General features: G+C 37.0%; 1 protein-coding gene across 2 annotated transcripts in view; it reads left to right on the forward strand.

Moving 5' to 3' along the window:
* The window catches only part of Serinc (serine incorporator TMS1), a 144,163-nt gene extending 125,867 nt beyond the window's left edge, over positions 1-18,296 (forward strand). The window contains exon 12 of one of the 2 annotated variants that reach the window (XM_090388955.1): positions 16,568-18,296. In XM_090388955.1, coding sequence (XP_090245081.1) covers positions 16,568-16,703 — 136 coding nt within the window. In that variant the 3' untranslated portion in view covers positions 16,704-18,296. The remainder of the gene's footprint in view (positions 1-16,567) is intronic. The other variant, XM_090388954.1, reaches the window with a different exon arrangement.
* Positions 18,297-20,033: the final 1,737 nt, after the last annotated feature.

Here is a 20,033-nt window from a genome sequence, read left to right on the forward strand (position 1 = left end):
CAAGCCTTTCTTGGTAACAGCAACCCTTTGTGGCACTAACTAATCTCATTTCCCTTCTCTATACTCAGTCCAGCAGCTCTACATCTTTCCTAAAATGAGGCCTCCAGACCTGTATACAGTATACTCAAGGTGTGGCCTGACCATTGCCTTATACAAAGGGTACTAGGGAAGTTTTGCAATATGACGCAACAATGAATCACAGGAAGCTGCTTGTTGCTGCATGTTGAGACATGTTCATACGTGCATAGTAGCCGCCGCGCCAAGTCGATGGGCTCAGTTATTCATTAGTAGTGAGAGTGTAAAGTGCTTGCGATGGCATCGTGGTCACGAAATGAGATAAGGACAGTTTCGCGGTATAATTTTGTGCGTGGTTTAACCATAGACCAGTGCTTAGAAGAAATGACTCTTGCACTAGATGATGATTGTCCACATCGTACAACGATATTCAGGTGGTATAGAGAATTCCAAAGGGGAAATTTCACTCTGGAGGATTCTGAGAGGCCGGGAAGGCCACGAAAGTCAGTTACGGAGGAAAACGTTACTGCTGTGAGGAAAATGCTTGACGAAAACAGGCGAGTGACCTATCAACAGATAGAGGATACTTTGGGCCTAAATGCACCAGCAATTCGTTCGATTCTGCAAGATCATTTGCACGTGAAGAAACTTTGTTCTCTCTGGGTGCCGCATCAACTGACTGAAGAGCAGATGACACGACGTGTGACTTGGTGTCGGAAGATGTTAAAAAAGTTTGATAAGGGACAATCTCGGTATGTGAACAACATCGTGACAGGTGACGAGACTTGGCTGTACTATTACGATCTGCCGACCAAGGCTCAAAACAAAGTTTGGGTCTTTGATGATGATGACACACCCGTAATTGTCAGAAAATCCCGATCTGTAAAGAAGAAAATGATAGCTGTATTTTTCAAATCGAGTGGAATTGTGGAACGTGTTGTTTTGGACACGCAGAAGACAGTCACAGCTAAGTGGTATACTGAACAATGCCTGCCTAAAGTCATTGGATCTATGAAGAACCTGCGGCCAAAGTCAAGAATGGACACCTGGTACCTCCATCATGATAATGCTGCAGCTCACCGCGCCAAAGCCTGCACCGAATATTTGACCACGACAGGACTGAAACTTCTTGAGCAGCCTCCCTACAGTCCAGACCTTGCTCCCTGCGACTTTGCACTGTTCCCGCATGTGAAAATGAAGCTAAAAGGGAGGCGGTTTTCCAGTGATGAGGACCTTCTACGGGCTTGGGACAACGAGTGTGCTTTACTCCCTAGTGAAACTTGGCAGAACTGGTTTAAAGATTGGTTTTGGAGGATGGAGAAGTGTATTGAATGTAGAGGAAATTACTTTGAAAAAATTAAATAAACAAAGCTGTATTGCAAAACTTTCCTAGTACCCTTTGTATAGGCAAAGCCAGAAGAGTTTACATATTCATTGCGACTGCATACATATTGAATTAAGCCAGATCTTTGGTGCCAAAATTCACAATGAGCCATGCATTTTTTGTGGCAGTGCACAGGAAACAGAGTACAGTCAGTCCTCGTATAACACGTGTTTACACTACACGAATTCGATCATACGCGATTTATAAATAGGAGAACGATATCTTATATAACACGAACCGAATTTGCTTATGCACGATTCGCCTTTGTGTTTACAAGAAATGGCAGTTGAACGCAGAATCACTCCAACCAAATGCAACACGATAGGAATGATGAGAAGATTCTGAAAATGTATTTGTTTTTTATATCAGTGAAGGGGAAACAGATTTCACCATAATAACGTAAAAGGCAACACAATTCCAGCAATCGGTATAATCGCAAATGCAATTAGATCGAGTTTTACCAGTTTATAACAGATTCCACTAGCAGGAACGCAACTGGAAATTGTTTTTATTGTTTTATGGTAGTAATCCCTAGAAATGTGCTTTAGTAAAATGTGAGGTGTTAATAGTGTATCTCTGCCTTTACGGTGTTGTTTATTCAGTTGCTACACGAGCGCAGCTTTGTTTGTGTGTATCAAGCGTGCCTCCTGATTTTGTAATTGTGTTTTATTCCCTAAAAATGAGTAAAATACTTAAAAGGTGTGAAAAGGAAGTGTCCTGGTGAAGACACTGCAGATTCAGAGAGAAAAAGAAAAGCAATATCGATAAACAGAGGAGGACTGGGTCAAAAATTCTTACCCAGGAAAATTTATAGGGGCCTCATACTATGGTTTATGGCCAAAATCCCACCGGGGTTTCCCCGGTAAGGCTTATGGCCAGTCCGCCTCTGTCGATAGAGAAAAAAATATGAAATGTGAAACGCTTTGAGCGAAATGAAAGCCCATGTGATATTGCACGTTGCCTCATTGCTACACACAATGAGGCAACCCCGAGAATTACAAAGAATGCAGAGAAAATAAAAACTTTCATAGCAGGAACAACTCAAAATGTAATTAAAATCCATTAGATTATGACACAAAGAATTGGAAGAGATGGAACGGCTGTCATCTGTTTGGATAGAAAATCAAACAAAAAACAAGTTTACTTACGATAGAAGCAAAAGTATTAGTAACATTTTATTACGTAATAGGCTTAATAAAATACTTAAGTATTTTATTCGGAAAAAATACTTAAGTATTTTATTCGGAAAAAATACTTTCGTATTATTTATTAATTATATTATAATCAAATATAATAATAATAAAAATATTATAAAAAATTATATTATTTTTTATTACGTATTTTATTACGATTATTTATTGTGTTTGGTAATGTTTTTGGTTACCAATGTGTGTTCAATCTTGGGTGGTCGGCACCTAACCCTATTTTTCCCATAGGGCCTGTTGTTTATATTGCACGATTTTGCATTGCACGAGAGTTTCTAGGAACACAACTATCGTGCTATACGAGGACTGACTGTATCAGGAACAAAGCAAAGTCATCAAGCACTGTTTACGCCAAGACAAACAGGATTATATCATTCGAAAGTGTAAAGAAGTTGAATACCACAACAAACGAAACAACACTAAAGCAGATGCATGATGTAATTAAGTCCTTAAGACAAAAGTTCCAACCAAAACTTAATGTAATTAAGGACTCCAAAGGGGAAATTTTAACAGAGGAGAACACAATTAAAGGAAGGTGGAAACAATGCTGTGATTAGCTCTTCTTAGCACCTGCTGACACTAATGATCTTCCACCCCCTTTTCAAGAGTGTGATCATGAACCAGTTCCACTGAAGGAAGAAGTTGAAAAAGCCACAGAGAATTGATGTAGTAGTATAGTAGTGGCATGTGATGCAAGAAAGCAAGTGTATGAGCTTATTGAGCATCAGCCAAAAAAAAAAAAATCACACCATTCCCTCCAAATGCCTGTCCAGTTCCTCCTTAAATTTATTTAATCTATCAACTTCCACAACGACAGATGGAAGTTTGTTCCAGCAATTAACCACCCGCTGACTAAAGGCAAATTTCCACACATCTATTCTACATCTGTCTTTTCTTAATTTGAATTTATGCCCCCTTAGGTTCATAATCTGAACAAGTGAAAGGATCCCATCAGAATTCAGTGTGCTCAACTCATTCAAGGCCTTATACTCCTCAATCAGATCACTGCGCAAGTGCCTAGTCTCCAGCCACTGCAATTTGCAGAACTTAAGCCTCTCTTGGTAAGAGGATCCCTTCATTCCCCTCACCAATCTTGTTGCCCTTCTCTGCACACACTCAAGCAAATCTACATCCTTCCTAAAATGAGGCCTCCAGACCTGACCATTCCTTATACCAGGGTTTCTTAACCAGGGGTCCACGGACTCCCAAGGGATCTGTGAGCTTGGATGGAGAAAAAATCAACTCATTAATTTCCTTCACTTATGAATGTATGTAATAAATTATAGTTGTATTAGCTGTATCTGTAGTCACCAATAGAAATAACAGATATTTTCATATCATATTATAGTTATTGCATATCTCGAAAAATCGCTTACGCTCATCGTTACTTTGAAATTACGGCAGTTATTAGAACTGCCGCTAGATCGCACTTGATTGGAGTCCTGCTGTGGACAGACTATCGTGCAGTGTAGTTGGCAAACTATCTGGAAAATCAGCACCTAGTAGGCCACTTCTAACACGAATAGACACGCTGGCTACGAGTGTAAACCAGGTATGTTCAAACACATCCTACGGTTTAGATAACAGTTGAAGTGTGCAATTTAACCTTTTGTCTGTTATATGCGTGTATACCGGTCCAACGGTGGAGGCCCCTGCAGTGCTACAGGCGTGTGTGTGCATGCCCACCATGTGTCTGTCGATGCATACAGTCTTCGTATATGTCTTTCTTAGTTGCTAATATTGCATTAATTATTTTTACATTAATTATTTAACATTTGTTACAGACCAAATTTAAGTTGAAATGTCGAAGAAAAGGAAGTATGATGAAAACTATGTATTATTTGGTTTCGCTTGCATTAATGAACTTGACGGGACTCAAATACCGCAGTGTTTTTTGTTCGGAAAAATTCTTTTGAACGGAAGTATGAAGCCAGCAAAACTGAAAGACCATCTCAAGTCTGTCCATGCTGAAAATGCATCTAAAGATGCTGGTTTTTTCTGTGTGAAAAAATCTCTATTTGAAAAAGCAGGGACACTTCCAAAACTTGTATTTGCCATTTCGCGAAAATCTTTTCTTGAAGCATCAAGTTGCTTACCGGATTGCCAAGCAAAAGAAGCCCACACCATTGGAGAGACTTTAGTAAAGCCATGTGCACTGGAAATGGTCGAACTGGTCTGTGGACTGGAACAGAGAAAAAATCTGGAAGCTGTTCCCTTGTCAAATGATGTAATTTAACCGAATTATGATATGTCTTTTATTATGATATGCCGAACTGATATGTCTTTTAATATTTTGAAGCAGGTCATTGAGGAAATGGCAGCCTTGCCATTCCCCTTCAGTATGCAATTGGATGAAACTACAGATATTTCTCAATGTAGCCAGCTCCTTGTTTTTGTTCGCTATGTGCATGCTGACGCCATCAAGTATTATCAACTTTATCAAAAGAAGTTCTCTGAATCATCGTATTTTTAAAAGATTTTCAAGAAATGGGAGCAGAATATGAAGTGCTTCTCTACCACACAGAAATGCGCTGGCTTTCAAGAGGACAAGTCTTGAAGCGCTTGTTCGAACTAAGGGAAGAAGTTTCACTTTTTTTGGAAGAAAGAGAAAACCCACTCTTGGAACATTTTGAAAGGAAGGATTTTATCCATGGGTTGGCTTACCTGGCAGATATTTTTCACCATATGAATGAGATAAAACTATCCATTCAAGGTCATGAAGTCACCATTATGGATGCAACTGAAATATTACAAGCTTTCTTGGCTAAGTTACCAATATGGAAGAAAAGAGTAGAGACCGACATTCTTGCAAACTTTCTACTGTTGCAGGAAGTGCTTTACCAAGATGTAGTTGAAATGCAAACTTTTCTCTCAATTTTTTTGAAAAGATATCTGCAAACACTTGGAAACATTACAGAACTCTTTTAAAAGTTATTTCTATCTTGATGGCATGAAAATTGAACCATGGATCTGAAATCCTTTTCTCTCTGATATAAACTGTATCGAAGATGTTGACTTTACCAAAGATGAACTCATTGATCTTAGGTCAAAAAACTTATTACGATTGGAGTTTACCTCAAAAATCGTTGGAGAATTCTGGTATTCCCTGAGAGAAGCCTATCCTTGTCTTGTAAAGCAAAGCTTTGATACCATTTGCAACAATATATCTGTGCGAATCGGGATTTTCAGCACTTGTAACAATGAAAACAAAAAATTAAAATCGATTATATGTCCAACATGACATGCATGTTGCCTTGTTACCACACCACAGCTTAATGTTCTTATTCAAGATAAACAACAACAGTCTTCACACTGATATGTCCTTAAAAAATAAAATTTAACTTCAACTTTCCTATATTTTAAATGTATTGTATTATTATTCAATGTGTTAAGAAAGAAACACATATATTACTGTATAATGTTTTTTTTTTTAAATTTTGATAACTATTTCATTAAACTGGTTTTTTTGTAATTTTATTTTATGCATTTAAAAACATTATTCTGAGAAGGGATCCGTGGCATTCACCTGACTGGCAAAGGGGTCCGTGGAACTAAGAAGGTTAAGAACCTCTGCCTTATACAGAGGGACAATCACCTCCTTTTCCCTGCTAGCAAAAATCCTATATATCATTGACAAAACCTCATGACCTGCCCTGGCAGCCTGTCTGCATTTCCCAGAAAACTTCATATCTGACTGCACAATTACTCCCAGGTCTTTTTCATTTTCTACCATCTTAAGTGTAGTACCACACAGTTGGTAAGTTTCTCTGGGGTTACTTCTACCCATATGTGTGGCAAGTCACCTGGAATTGATGAAATCCCAGCAGAATTGATTAAAGCTATAGGTGTGAAGGGTGCAGAGCTTTTTTCATAAAATGATTATAAAAATTTGGGAAATGGGACAGTGGCCATCAGATTGGAAGAAATCAATTTTCATTCCTTTACCAAAAAATATCTGAAAATTTGCTCAAATTACAGGACTATTAGCCTAATTTCTCACGATACAAGACTCTTCTTAAACAGAATTTCAAGAAACCTTGAAGAACTGCCATAAGAGCAAGGAGGTTTCAGAAGGGGACAGAGGAACCAGAGATCAGATCTTATTGAAAAATGCAAAGAATTCAATGTTCCAGTCATTTTATGTTTTATAGATTATGCAAAAGCATTTAATTGTGTTCAACATGAGAAACTGACTAATATGGGTTTCCCAATCCACATAATTCAGCTGATTAAGCTAACCAGGAACTGTGAGAACCAACATGGGAAACATGGACTTTTTCACAATAGGTAACTGTGTCAGGCAGGGCTGTATTTTGTCACCCCACCTTTATAATCTTTATACCGAAGATATCATGCATGAAGATTTAGAGACTGGCATCAAAATTGGAGGACTGAAGATAAACAACCTTCGTTATGCAGATGATACTGTGCTAATTTGCAATTATAAGGATCATTTTAAAGAAGCTCTGAGGAAAGTATGTGAGGCAAGTAAGAAAAAAGGATTGTTTCTGAATGTGCGTAAAACTAATATATTGATGATAATCTCGGTTCCAGTAAAGTGAAGTTTAATGGGCAAGATATCGAAGAAGTTGATGAATTTAATTACTTATGGTCAATAATAAATAAAAATAGGGACTGCTCAAACGATGTAAAGCAACAGGCAATTGCTAAAACATTAGTCACTGATCTGACAAAATTATGGAGAACAAAATTATGGAGAGATCAAGATCTGCCCATAAAGACGAAACTGAGACTCACTGATTCATTAATTTTTCCAGTTGCCACTTATGGATGTAAAGGATGGAATCTGAAAAGAGTTGACAGGAAGAAAATTGAGGCACTTGAATTGTGGTGTTACAGGAGAATACTGGATCGAAGAACAAATGAGTGGGTATCGAATAAAATTGGCAGGCCTAAAATTCTTCTTCGTAGCATCAACAAAAGAAAACTCGAGTTTTTTGGTCGTATTGTTGAAGAATATAATGGAAGGAAAAATTGAGAGGAAGACCTGCAACTAGGTGGAAGGATGGGATTAGTGAACTTCTGGGCATGACACTTTGTGGTGCCGCTCATAGAGCACATGACTGATGCAGTTGGAGAAATTTGTTGGTGGGGACAACAGCTCCTCAGAGAGCTATGCAACTGAAAGAAGGAGCAGCACAGGCTCAAGCCTGCAATCTCCTTACTTGTGGCTTCATATGGAAGTAGGCCTATTACAGGTGGAGATAGCAGCAGTCCATCCAAATATGATATCCTGATTGTGGAGACAATTCCAGGAGAAATATCCCAAAGAGCTGTACAAAGTTGACCAAGGAATGCAACACTATATGATTGATATCTAGTCCTAACTGCCAGATGACATTGGGAGATAATAAAAAGCAACTCTATTCTGATTTTTTGCAGCTACTGTAGAAAAGAATGTCTCTTGCCAGACTTTATCCTACAAACTGCAGAAGAGAGATCTGACTGTAAGACAACCCATTATTTGTGCCATGAATGTGTCAGTTGGACTAAAGCAGTCATCCTCGAAGGATCTAAATTGAGGGCCCCCATCACGCTCTCAGCTCCCCACTTCAACTCCAGAGCTTGCACTTGAACATCACGCAACACAGCGGCAACCCCCAAGGCAGAATGCGCTGGTCCCACAGGAACTAGTAGTCGTCGGTGACTCTATTGTCAGGGAAACGGGGAACATATTATGTAAATATTATGTAAAAAGGATAGGTGGAACAGGACCAGAGTATGTCTGCCAGGAGCAAAGGTTGATGACATTGTAGAGCAGATATATTTTAAGGGCACAAAAGGTGATATTGTTGTACACGTTGGCACTAATGATATTAAGAGTAGGAGACTGGCGGAATTACTAAACAAGTACAGGTCACTGTTGAAAAAAAGCCGTGAATTAGGATTGAATTTGAAAGTGTCTGCAATTCTGCCCAGACACAATAGGAGGGAGTATATGATGAGAGCCTTGTCAATCAATTCGGCCCTGGATAGATTGTGCAAGGCTCAAGGGATAGAATTTTCTCAGCCTGGTCTGTGTTGTTAACATGAGAGACTGCTTCTACAGGGATGGGATACACTTAAATAGAAAGGGTGCAAGAATATTTGCTGATGCTATCGGGGTAGTGTTAGGTGGGTCGGAAAACTGCTAGATTGGGAGATCATCATCATCAGCCATTTTCAATCCACTGCAGGATGAAGGCCTCTCCAGCAACTTTCCAGTTCTTTCTGTTTTGAGCACTGGCCATCCATTTACTACTCAAAAACTCATGAATTTCATCTATCCATCTCTGCCTTTGTCTTCCAGGTTTTCTTCTAGCTCCTCTTGGGTACCATTCTGTTATTTTCTTAGTCCATCTGTCATCATGTCTTCGAGCTATGTGTCCTGCCCAAGACCATTTTAGTTCTTTAGTTTTGATAAGAATGTCCTTTACTTGAGTTTGCTGCCTAATCCATGTGTTTCTCTTCTTATCTAACAGTCTGATTCCCAATATAATTCGTTCCATTCTTCGCTGTGTAGTTCGTAGCTTCTCTTCCATTCTTTTGGTGAGTGCCCAAGTTTCACTTCCATAAGTCATGGTGGGGAGTATACATTGATTCATTATTTTACGTTTCAGACAAACTGGGATATTGCTCTTCAGTATGTGACTATATTTCCTGAATGCTATCCATCCAAAATTTATTCTTCTCTTGACTTCCAGCCATTTATCATTATTCCAGCTAATAACTTGTCCCAGATAAGTATATGACTCCACCTTTTCAATTACTGCTCCTTCAATCATTATTTCCCTTTCCGTGGCATACTTGTTCATCATTACTTTTGTTTTAGCCATATTCATCTTTAGTCCAAAATCCTTACTAACTGTGCATAACTGATTAAGATTTTCCTCTAATTCTTTGGGATCGTGGCTTATGACCACAATGTCATCTGCAAATCGTAAATGGTTTAGGTACTCTCCGTTCACATTGACTCCTTTCTGCGACCAGTCTAATCTTCTGAAAGCTTCCTCAAGGGCAGCAGTAAACAGCTTCGGAGATATTGTGTCTCCTTGTCGAACTCCTTTCTCGATTTTAAATTTGCTACTGTCTTTGTCTAGTCTAATAAAGGATGTAGCACTCTCATATTTTCTTCAAAATCATAATATATGGAGTATCTATGCCTTGTCTTTCCAGTGCCTGAAACATTGCCTTATGCTGTATAGAGTCAAATGCCTTTTCATAATCCACAAATGCCAGGCATAATGGTGTTTTATATTCATTTGCTTTCTCCATTAGCTGTGATATTACGTGAAGGTGATCCATAGTTGAGAATCCTGTCCTAAAGCCAGCTTGCTCTTTCGGTTGATTCTCATCAAGTATTCTTTCTAATCTGTTAGTAATGACCCTTGTGAACAACTTGTAGATATGGGATAACAAGCTAATTGGTCTATAATTTCCAATTTCTGATTTATCTCCTTTCTTATGCAGCAAAACTATGATTGCATTATTCCACTGCTTAGGCATCACACCTTTTCTAATGCACTTTGTGAAGAGCCTTGCCAGTTTTTGTGTTATGTCTCTTCCTCCCAATTTTAACAACTCTACAGTAACTTCATCTTCCCCCGGGGCTTTCCGATTCTTCATTTTCTTCAATGCATGTTCTACCTCATCAGGAAGAATATCGGGTATGTCGTATGTGTTGCTACTTTGCAATCCATCTTCCTCACTGCTGGTATCATTCCCTCGCTCCTTGTATAATTCTCTATAGTAGTCTTCTGCTATTTGAATTATGCCTTCTCTGCTGTTTATAAGTACACCATCGCTATTCTTCAGTTTCAGTATCATTTGTCTTTCTGTATTACTGCTCATGGCTGCTGATTTAAATCCTTTGTTTTCCCTTAATGCTTGTTCTACTTTTCTTGTGTTAAATCTTCTTATGTCCTCTCTGAGTCTCTTTCTAATGGCTTTGCATAACTCAGTATACTCAATTTTCTCCCTGTCAGTGTTTTTCTTGCTCTTCATTTGTCGTCTTTGGTTCATCATGACAAGTGTTTCTTGACTAATTTTTTCTTCTTTGGATTTCTGTTTCCCTATAGGTTTCTTGGGCTTTATCACTTTCAGAAAGTTGTAATATTCCTCGTCGATATCTTGGTCCTGAGCAGTCTGCAGAAGCTCAAACTTGTTCTTAAGTTCCAGTACATACTGCTTTTTCTCCTCCTCTGTTATTTCAAAGACCTTTGTATTATTTACTCGAGTCAGTTTTTTCCTTTCCTTTCCTACATCTATATCAAGTGTACATCTTACCATTCTGTGATCACTTCCAACATTTACCTTATTCAGGACGGTAACATCATTCACAATATATCTTCTGTTAGTGAGGATGAAGTCGATTTCATTAGTTGTTAATCCATTTGGACTCTTCCATGTCCACTTTCTGTTCACCCTTTTCTTGAAAAAAGTGTTCATTACTGACAGTCCTTCAGATTCTGCAAATTCCACCAGTCTTTCACCTCTTTCATTTCTTTCACCAATTCCAAAATTTCCTATAGTTCCCCTTTCTGCACTGTTTTGTCTTTTTCCAACCTTAGCATCGAAGTCCCCCATAATCATAGTGTAGTGGGTTTTCTGCTCATCTAGAAGACTCTCAATTTCGGTGTACATTTCTTCAACCTCTTCATCATCATGGCTCGATGTTGGTGCATAAATCATTATAATCTTTAGCTTGCACCTCTTAGAAATCTTGAGTATTAGTCTTGACACCCTTGGTGATGTACTTTTGAATTCCAAAATGTTGTTTTTAAAATCTTTATGGACCAGAAACCCAACTCCACCTTCACTCCTTTCACTGTTTCCATTAGTGTACAGGAGATTTCCACTTGATAAACTTATAAGTGATTCATTTCTTCTTCTTGTTTCAGCCAAACCAATGATATTCCAATTCACATTTTCTAATTCCTTTTCCAGCTCTAATATCCTGTCTTCACCGATGAGTGATCGCCGCTCTAATATCCTGTCTTCACCGATGAGTGATTCAAAATGGGAAGCATTCAAAAAATTAATCCTGGAAGCTACTAGGCTTTACATACCAACTAAGAAATATTGTTCAAGGTTTAGATGGATTTCAAGGCCTAAATGGATGTCAGATGTACTAATGAGACATGTGGCAGAGAAGAAAAATGCATAGGATACATATAAATTAATGGGTGACATGGAATCCTACAATAGATATAAGCTGTTCTGTAACCAAGTCACAGAGGAGGTTAGGCAAGCAAAGGCAGATTATGAGAAATATTTGGCCAAGGATGCAAAGAAAAACAGCAGAGTTCTTTACCTATGTAAACTCTAGAAGGAAGGGGATGAATCAGATTGGTCCACTGGATATTGCTGGTTCAACTATTGATCCTGCTCAAGTGGCTAACAAACCAAATGGGTATTTTATATCTACATTCACACATGAGGGGAATGCCAGAGGTGAACTAAATTCTGGCAGGGAGCTATTTGATTTTGTAATAACTGAGAGGAAAGTGGAGGAGAAATTGTTGAAGATAAACATAAGAAGGAACCTGGGGTGGATGAGATCTATCCAGTTATATTAAAGGAGGCAGCAAAGGAATTAAGCAAACCCTTAGCCATAATTATGAAAGCTTCCTTGGACTCAGGGGCTGGAGATGTGCAAATGTGACCCCAATTCACAACGGAGGATCAAAGGGAGGCACAAGTAATTATAGACTTGTTAGTTTAACTTCTGTTTCAGGGAAATTAATGGAGGCACTGGTTAAAGAAGCACTGCAGGATCATCTAGACAAGACAGTTATAGCTCGGACACAGCATGGGTTTGTTAAGGGGAAGCGTTGTCTGACCAATTTGATTGGATACTATGATGTTGTCATAAAGCAACTGGACAGAGGGAATAACTTTGATATCTTTGGATCTTAGAAAGGCTTTTGATACTGTTGTACATGGAAGACTGCTGCACAAACTGGAGCAGTGTGGCATTGGAGGCAAATTGCTGCTATGGATAAAGGGATGTTTGAGTGGGAGAAGACAGAGTGGTAATCAATGGACACTGCTCTTCGTGGACTAATGTTATTAGTGGAGACCCTCAGGGTTCTGTGTTGGGTCCATTGTTGTTTTCTGTATTTATAAATGATATTGATGATGGTATATCAGGCTTAATGTCCAAGTTTGCAGACGATACGAAGGTTGGCAGAGTTGTTAAGGACACTATTGACAGTACACTGCTGCAACAGGATCTAGAAATTTGGCCTGAGAGGTAGTAGAAGTAGTAATAGTACTACTACTACTACTACTTGAGAGGTGGCAAATGAAGTTTAACATTGACAAATGTAAAGTACTACATATGGGAAGCAGTAACCCCAGAGTAACGTATCAACTCTGTGATACTACACTGACAGTGGTAGAGAATGAAAAGGACCTGGGGGTAATTGTGCAGGCAGATATGAAGTTTTCTGAGCAGTGCAGATAGACTGCAAGAGTAGCTCATGGTGTCTTGTCAATGATATACAGGAATTTTTCTAGCATCGCCTTATACAAGGCGATGCTAGAAAAATTACCATCGCCTTATACAAGGGGATAATCAGGTCACACCTTGAATACTGTATACAGGTGTGGAGGCCTCATTTTAAGAAGGATGTTGAGCTGTTGGAACGAGTACAGAGAAGGGCAACAAGATTAGTGAATGGAACAAAGGGTTGCTCTTATGAAGAAAGGCTTAAGTTTTGCAGATTACAGTGTTTGGAGACTAGGCACTTGCGAAGTGATCGGATTGAGGTGTATAAAGCCTTGAATGGTTTGAGCATGCTCAATGCTGATGGGATTCTTCCTGTTGCTCAGAATAATCACCTGAGAGGGCATAAATTCAAATTGAGCAAAAGACAGTTCTACGATAGATGTGCAGAAATTTGCCTTTATAGCTAGCGGGTGGTTGATTGGTGGAACAGACTTCCATCTTTTGTTGTGGAAGTTGATAGCCTAAATAAATTTAAGGCTGAGCTGGACAGGTATTTGGAACGAATGGAGGGGTGAAATCGGAGCTTTTTTTTTTTTTTTTTTGCTGATGCTGCATAAGCTTGCTTCTTGCATTGTGTGCCTCCTACTAATGCTAATCAGTTTAATGTCCATGGATAGGTAAGGCTTAGTCTATAATTTGATTCTATATATAACTCAAAAGAGGATCTGTGACTGTTGAGGTGGAGGGATGAAATTCTTGAACTTTACATCAAACTTCATAGGGGTGTGCATAGGCCTTCAATTCTAATGGATGTTAGTGCTCTGTCCACTAGAACATAACCGGACGACTTCAGAATAAGGATATTTCTCCATTGGAATGGCCACCAAAGTGTCCAGTTCTGAATCCTAATGGACATGTACTGGATGCTTTGGGGAAGAAAATTTAGAGTTAACTTCCCTCCCAGTTTACATGGTTACAAACTGCTAGCTTGGAAAAGCGGGTTTCAGTACCAATAGGACTTTTGAACATTAATAATTTTTGTCATTAATCGTATAAGAGCTTGCTGTGAGCATTGCATGCCTGGCTGCCAGAGGTAATCATATCCCCCTATTGAAGTCTAAAACCACATCTGCTTGATACTCATTTCAAATATTTAAAAAATTGTTTCACCGATACGTTCCTTTGTGATTCATAACAAAAAGTTTTCTGTTTATACCCCAGGACAGCTGTACAAGGTTAGAGGAATTTAAAATATAAAGACTAAGAAATTACATTATTTGGTGTATTTCCACACTAAATTTCATTGACTTGTGTGTTATTTTGCACAAATTATTGTACTTTGGTCCCAATGGAATGGCCTAATTACATACATTTATACTCAGTATGATGCAATATGAGATGTAATGAAATAATGCTGTTATGACTAGCTTCAGTTAACTTACTACGTATAAACATGATACATTTGCACTAACTTATATGTCTGTTAGTTTTTCCATAGTCTGAGGCTTTTACCCCTGAAGTCTTAAACTACTAAACACCATTTGGCATCTCTCATATTGTGGAGTTAATTCACAACTGGGTTGTCAGCTTATAAATAGGTAGGTAGGTACCGGGTGGTATAAACCACCGGGTACCTATTCACCCACTGATAAAGAGCCAAAAAGCCCTGCAACAGCTGTCTGGGTGGTGAAATCCACTAAGAATAAGTAACAGTAGTCTTCGTTGGAGAAGCATTACTTATTCAATGTATAACTTGTTGGGAAGGCATTAACAATATGAGATGTAATGAAATGATGGCATTATAACTAACTTTGGTTAACTTATTACATATAGACACGATGCATTTGCACTAACTTATATGTCTGTAAGTTTTTCTCTAGTCTGAAGTTTTTAGCCTCAAATTTTTGTTAAATACGTTACCTTAAATTTTGTTCAGTAGTTATCTGACTTCTTGCCTGTCATCACTGATGGCTCGAGGACAGAGTCATCTGTTGGGTCTGCTGCCATCTTCTCAGATAAAAAAAATATAGCTGAGAAGATTCCCGATGAATGCAGCATGTACTCAGCAGAGTTGTATGCTGTTTGAATTAGCTTTAGGTCATATTAAAATCTACAATTAACAAAGGTTTATGGTGTATACAGACTCTATGTATACTACAGGCCTTATCAGGGAGAATATATAATCCCATCCATTCATGATTCAGGTCCAGCAGATGTTACATTCTCTTTTTGAATGTTCATTCACCATCCATTTCTGCTGGATCCCAAACCTCATTGGGATCGAGGTTAATGAACTTGCCGACACTGCAACCAGGTCACTGCGACTCCAGAACAACCATAGCCTGTTAGTCCCATATACAGACTACAGGCAATTAATACACAACAGATTACTCTCCCAGTGGCAACACTCTTAGCATAGGCTGGTCACAAAGAAGTGGTATTCAGATAAAGCCTATAATCAGATATTGGCAGTCTAGTCTGTGCAGGAACTGCAGAGAGGAAGTTGTCCTTGCCCACCTCTGCATAGGACACAGTCATCTTGTGCTTCATTCCTGCTGAGGGCAGACGACTCCTCTATGTGTGAGGAGTGTGACACCTTTTTAACCATACGATATATTAGACATATTTTATCCGAGTGTCCTCGTTATGGACACTAATATGTTTTATATTTTTCTACTTTTAGTTATCTGACTGAGTCTTACTCAGATTTTATCTGACAATGACCATGTGTCAGCCATTTTTATTTATCTAAAATCATTAAACCTTTTTACTCTTTAAAATTTATATTTTATACCTTTTTACATATTTTATTCTTATACATCTTGACAATGACCTCATTCATTAGGTCATTGAAATTTTAACTGCTGTCTTTTATATAACCTGGTTTTGGCATATTGCCTTAGCTGCTGATGTACCAAAACAAACCAACCAACCAACCAACCAACCAATCTCCCCCTACACCTGTGATGTGATTGCAGCATTATTTCATAGAAGGGGAAGCAGTTACCAGCATGCCACATTGTTGATTATCAGAGGGCTTGCAGGCCAGATTCATTATCGTATTAACTCTTGTTTCTTTTCAAGACATATGACTTAAATTACTAAGCCTGTATGAGCACTTCAGGTAATACATAAACAGTAATAATGCGTTATGCAATTTATTAATAAAATAAATAGATAAGCAAATATGTACTAAATAGAAAAGGGTAGGCTAGGCTGGATTCTGAACTACATATCACGTAGCCTGTTCTAAAAATATATATTATCAAAATAGCTAATGTTTAGAGTCCAGTGGTGTGGGTGTATTTTTTTTTTTTTTTTTTTTTTTTTTTTAATCTGAGTAAAGGGTCTATAGATTAAAATGGAATTTGGGCCCACAGCAATTATTATTATTATTATAATCTATAACTGAGATGAAATTACTGTTTATGTGTGTGGGGAGGGAACATTATTTTATTTTATTTATCATTATTTTTTATTATTATTATTTTATTATTTTATTTTTTCCAGACCAAATGTCGGTGAAAACTTAAGTGAAAATGAAGCATCACTGTGGGTGAAAGTCAGTTCTAGCTGGTTATGTATTGCACTCTACATCTGGACACTGGTGGCTCCAATGGTTCTTCCTAATCGAGAATTCAATTAAGCTGCTAACTCTGATTTCCTAGCCATGTTCTTTGATAAATGATTTTATTACCATAATGTTCTATTTAGATAAAAACTTAAGCTAATTTATATAATATTAATTAGTCCGGCTTTCAGTTTGCCAAAAAAAAAAAAAAAAAGACTTCAGCAAACTGAAGTTTGTAAAACCAAAAATGCTAGTTTTTTTTTTTTTTTTTAACAGCATTGATCTCTCATGCATCATTATCACCACAAGTTGCCTTGGAGGAGCTGCATTTCTAATAAGACATCATCTCCTCCTGTGCCATTTTGTATATAAACTACAATTTAAAATAAACACTATAAAGAAACTTCACACTCTTGGAAGGTTACTTTGTATAAATAGCACAACTTTAGGTCATATCACATTTGGGAAGTGGAAGTTTGCATAAGAATTTTTTTCTAGTAGCATTTATTTCTCGCATACTGCACGATCAACAAGTTGTTTTGATATTTTGTTTCTAAACTTTCTCAAAACGAAAGGCTTCCAAGACTTTCATTTTTGTTCATTTGCTCTTTTATTCATTTATGTGCTATTAACCTTCTAAATATGGAAGTGTCTTTGAGAAGTGCTTTTATTTTAAATTGTGGTTTTAGCTACCAGCACCTGATTAAGAAAATATAACATAAATTTTGAAAGGGAAATTTCCTTTTATTCATAGTATAGTACAGGGCTGCGCTGAGCCATTTTAGTACCTGAGGCAAGAATGAAAAATTGCACCCTACTGTTAATGATGGCAACGTTGCCAATTATTTAATCTTTCTTTTGGCACCCCTTTCAGCTTTTAACCTGAGGCAAGAGCCTCGTTCGCCTCACCCTCAGCACGGCTCTGGTATAGTACCAGGATAACTAGGTTATGAGTAACTGATTAAGAAAATATAATGTACATTTTGAAAAGGAAATTTCCTTTTATTCATAGTATAGTACGGTGCCGTGCCGAGCCATTTTAGTACCTGAGGCAAGAAGGAAAAGTTGCGGTCCTTACTATTAATGATGGAAATGTTGCCAATTATTTAATCTTTCTTTTGTCATCCTTTTCAGCCTTTAACCTGAGGCAAGAGCCTCATTCGTCTCACCCTCAGCACGGCTCTGGTATAGTACCAGGATAACTGGGTTATGAGAGATCAGTGCCAGCAACTTTTTTTTTATGCAAAATTGGTTTGGCAAAACACGTTTACAGTAAACTATTTAAATTTCTGATTTTTACTTTTAAGATAATTTTTACAGTTTAAATCCCTTCACAGTGAGTTTGTACTCTGTACATTCTGAGAGGAGTTCTTTGTTCTAAAAATTTCTATAATTTAGTAGTAAGTGGAGGTGTTAGTTATATCATTGGATTAATGATATGATTAAATAAATGGTTATATAATCCATACAAAGAACCTCTTCTACATTGTATAATTGCTATTAATGTTTTGTCATCTGTCAAGAGGCAAAATAAGGTCACTCTCTTATGATGTTAGTTGTTGTTTTTATTACTGAGCTTTTGTACTTGCAAGGAACATGTCACATATGCGAGTACATTATCTCCTTGTGAATCATGAATATTGTATAGGCAATTTTTCTTAATTTGTAAACTTTTTCTTTTTTTTTTTTTTGTTATAGAATCATAGCAGAATAAATTGTCATTTGCTACTACTCCTGTGATAAGATTTTTATAGCAAAGGTCTACATTCAGCTCATTGGAACTTTAGTTAGTTTTAAATACACAAAATTGATTATTTAGTTATAGCTTTTCAAAAAGAAATAAAGAAATTTATTTGACTCCTCACCATACTATTTCAAGTATGTGGCCTGGTTTTTATGATATGTATATATACCTGTTTAATGAGTAGCCTTATGGTGGCCAGATAATTGGTATTTAAAAAAAATATCCAGTTTAAATGACTATTGGGTAGTAATAGTTGCAAGTATGGAAATCCTACTTTAATTTTATTTGATTAAAAAAAAAGGTTAATTTTATAAAAAGTATTTCAGCACTATAAGGTAATCCCAAAAAAAAAAAATACCTGTATTATTATTTAACATCAAAATTATTTTGTTACATTGGTTAAATAGTTTGTTAATTTTGTAAAATAACAACCTTCCTGTACAAGGGGCAACCAGAGTTTTATATTAAGTGGATTGTACATCATTTATTGCTATTATATAAACATTACATGTGATATGGCAATTCATAAGTTTTAATGTTGTATAAAGAAAATATTAATGTATTTAATCATGTAAGTTTTGGGTGAGTTGCAAAAATTTAAACTTTGTGTACATTTGATAAATGTGGAAAAGAGCTTCACTAACTTGAAAGTAATTTGGTTTCCTTTATATATTTTTAATTTTTTCTGTGGTGTTCACTCATATATATTAGTTTCATGTAAGCATAAACAAATTGTGGATTTATGTAACTTTTCTAGTGTGGCTGTATTACTTCAAATACCAGTGAGAGCTTTTTGAATATATTTAAAAATGTCTGTTTTAGAATTAGCATGGTAGTTACCATCAATATCTATATAGAATTAGCATGATAGTTACCCTCTATATCTATACAGAATTAGCATGATAGTTACCTTCTATATCTAATTAGCAAAGACATTGTTGAAGCAATGCAGAGTTGCTTCAACAATGTCTTTGCTAATTAGACATAGGATCTGTATAGCTGCATGTTGGTAATGCTTCTGTACTTTGTACATTTTTATATTTCTTCAATAAAGTGCAAAGTAGACAAATAATGTTCTTGTAGATTTCTTAATATTGTGATAAGCACAATTATTGTATAGATATTCTATACATAAAATTCATACTTACAGCATATCTCTGGTGTGCTCACACTGCACAGAGAACTGAATTAATGAGTTGGTTTTTAAAGCCGTTCAGTAAATAATAAGCAGGCTTACTTGTAAAGTGGGCATATTGGTATGGTAGTAATCCCATATAAAAATAGAAGAATACTAATGGAAGTATACATGGAATTCATTAGCAGGAAATTAGTAAATTGACTTCCAAGATGAATTTGATTAACTAAGATTCTTTCAAGCTAAAATTTATTTTCAAAGTGGTACTATGTTAGTATTCCAGTATCTCTTATCAAATAAAATTTTTAAAGATGAGATTATATCACTACCATGTTTTAAAAGTTTACATAATTAAACTCTCAATCCTGTGAGGTCCTCCCTTTCCCTACTTTTGGGAATTTTACCAGAAAAAATTTCTTGTTATACTCTGACACGACTGTTGAATCAGAGGAGTTTTAATGATTATAATTAACTGTATTTAAAAGTCATGTGAGTGTGAAATGCATTCCTACATGGCATGTAGCAT

This window comes from Mastigoproctus giganteus, chromosome 14 (genome assembly GCF_048544385.1).
Source record: "Mastigoproctus giganteus isolate SK-2022 chromosome 14, ASM4854438v1, whole genome shotgun sequence".
Lineage (NCBI taxonomy): Eukaryota > Metazoa > Arthropoda > Arachnida > Uropygi > Thelyphonidae > Mastigoproctus > Mastigoproctus giganteus.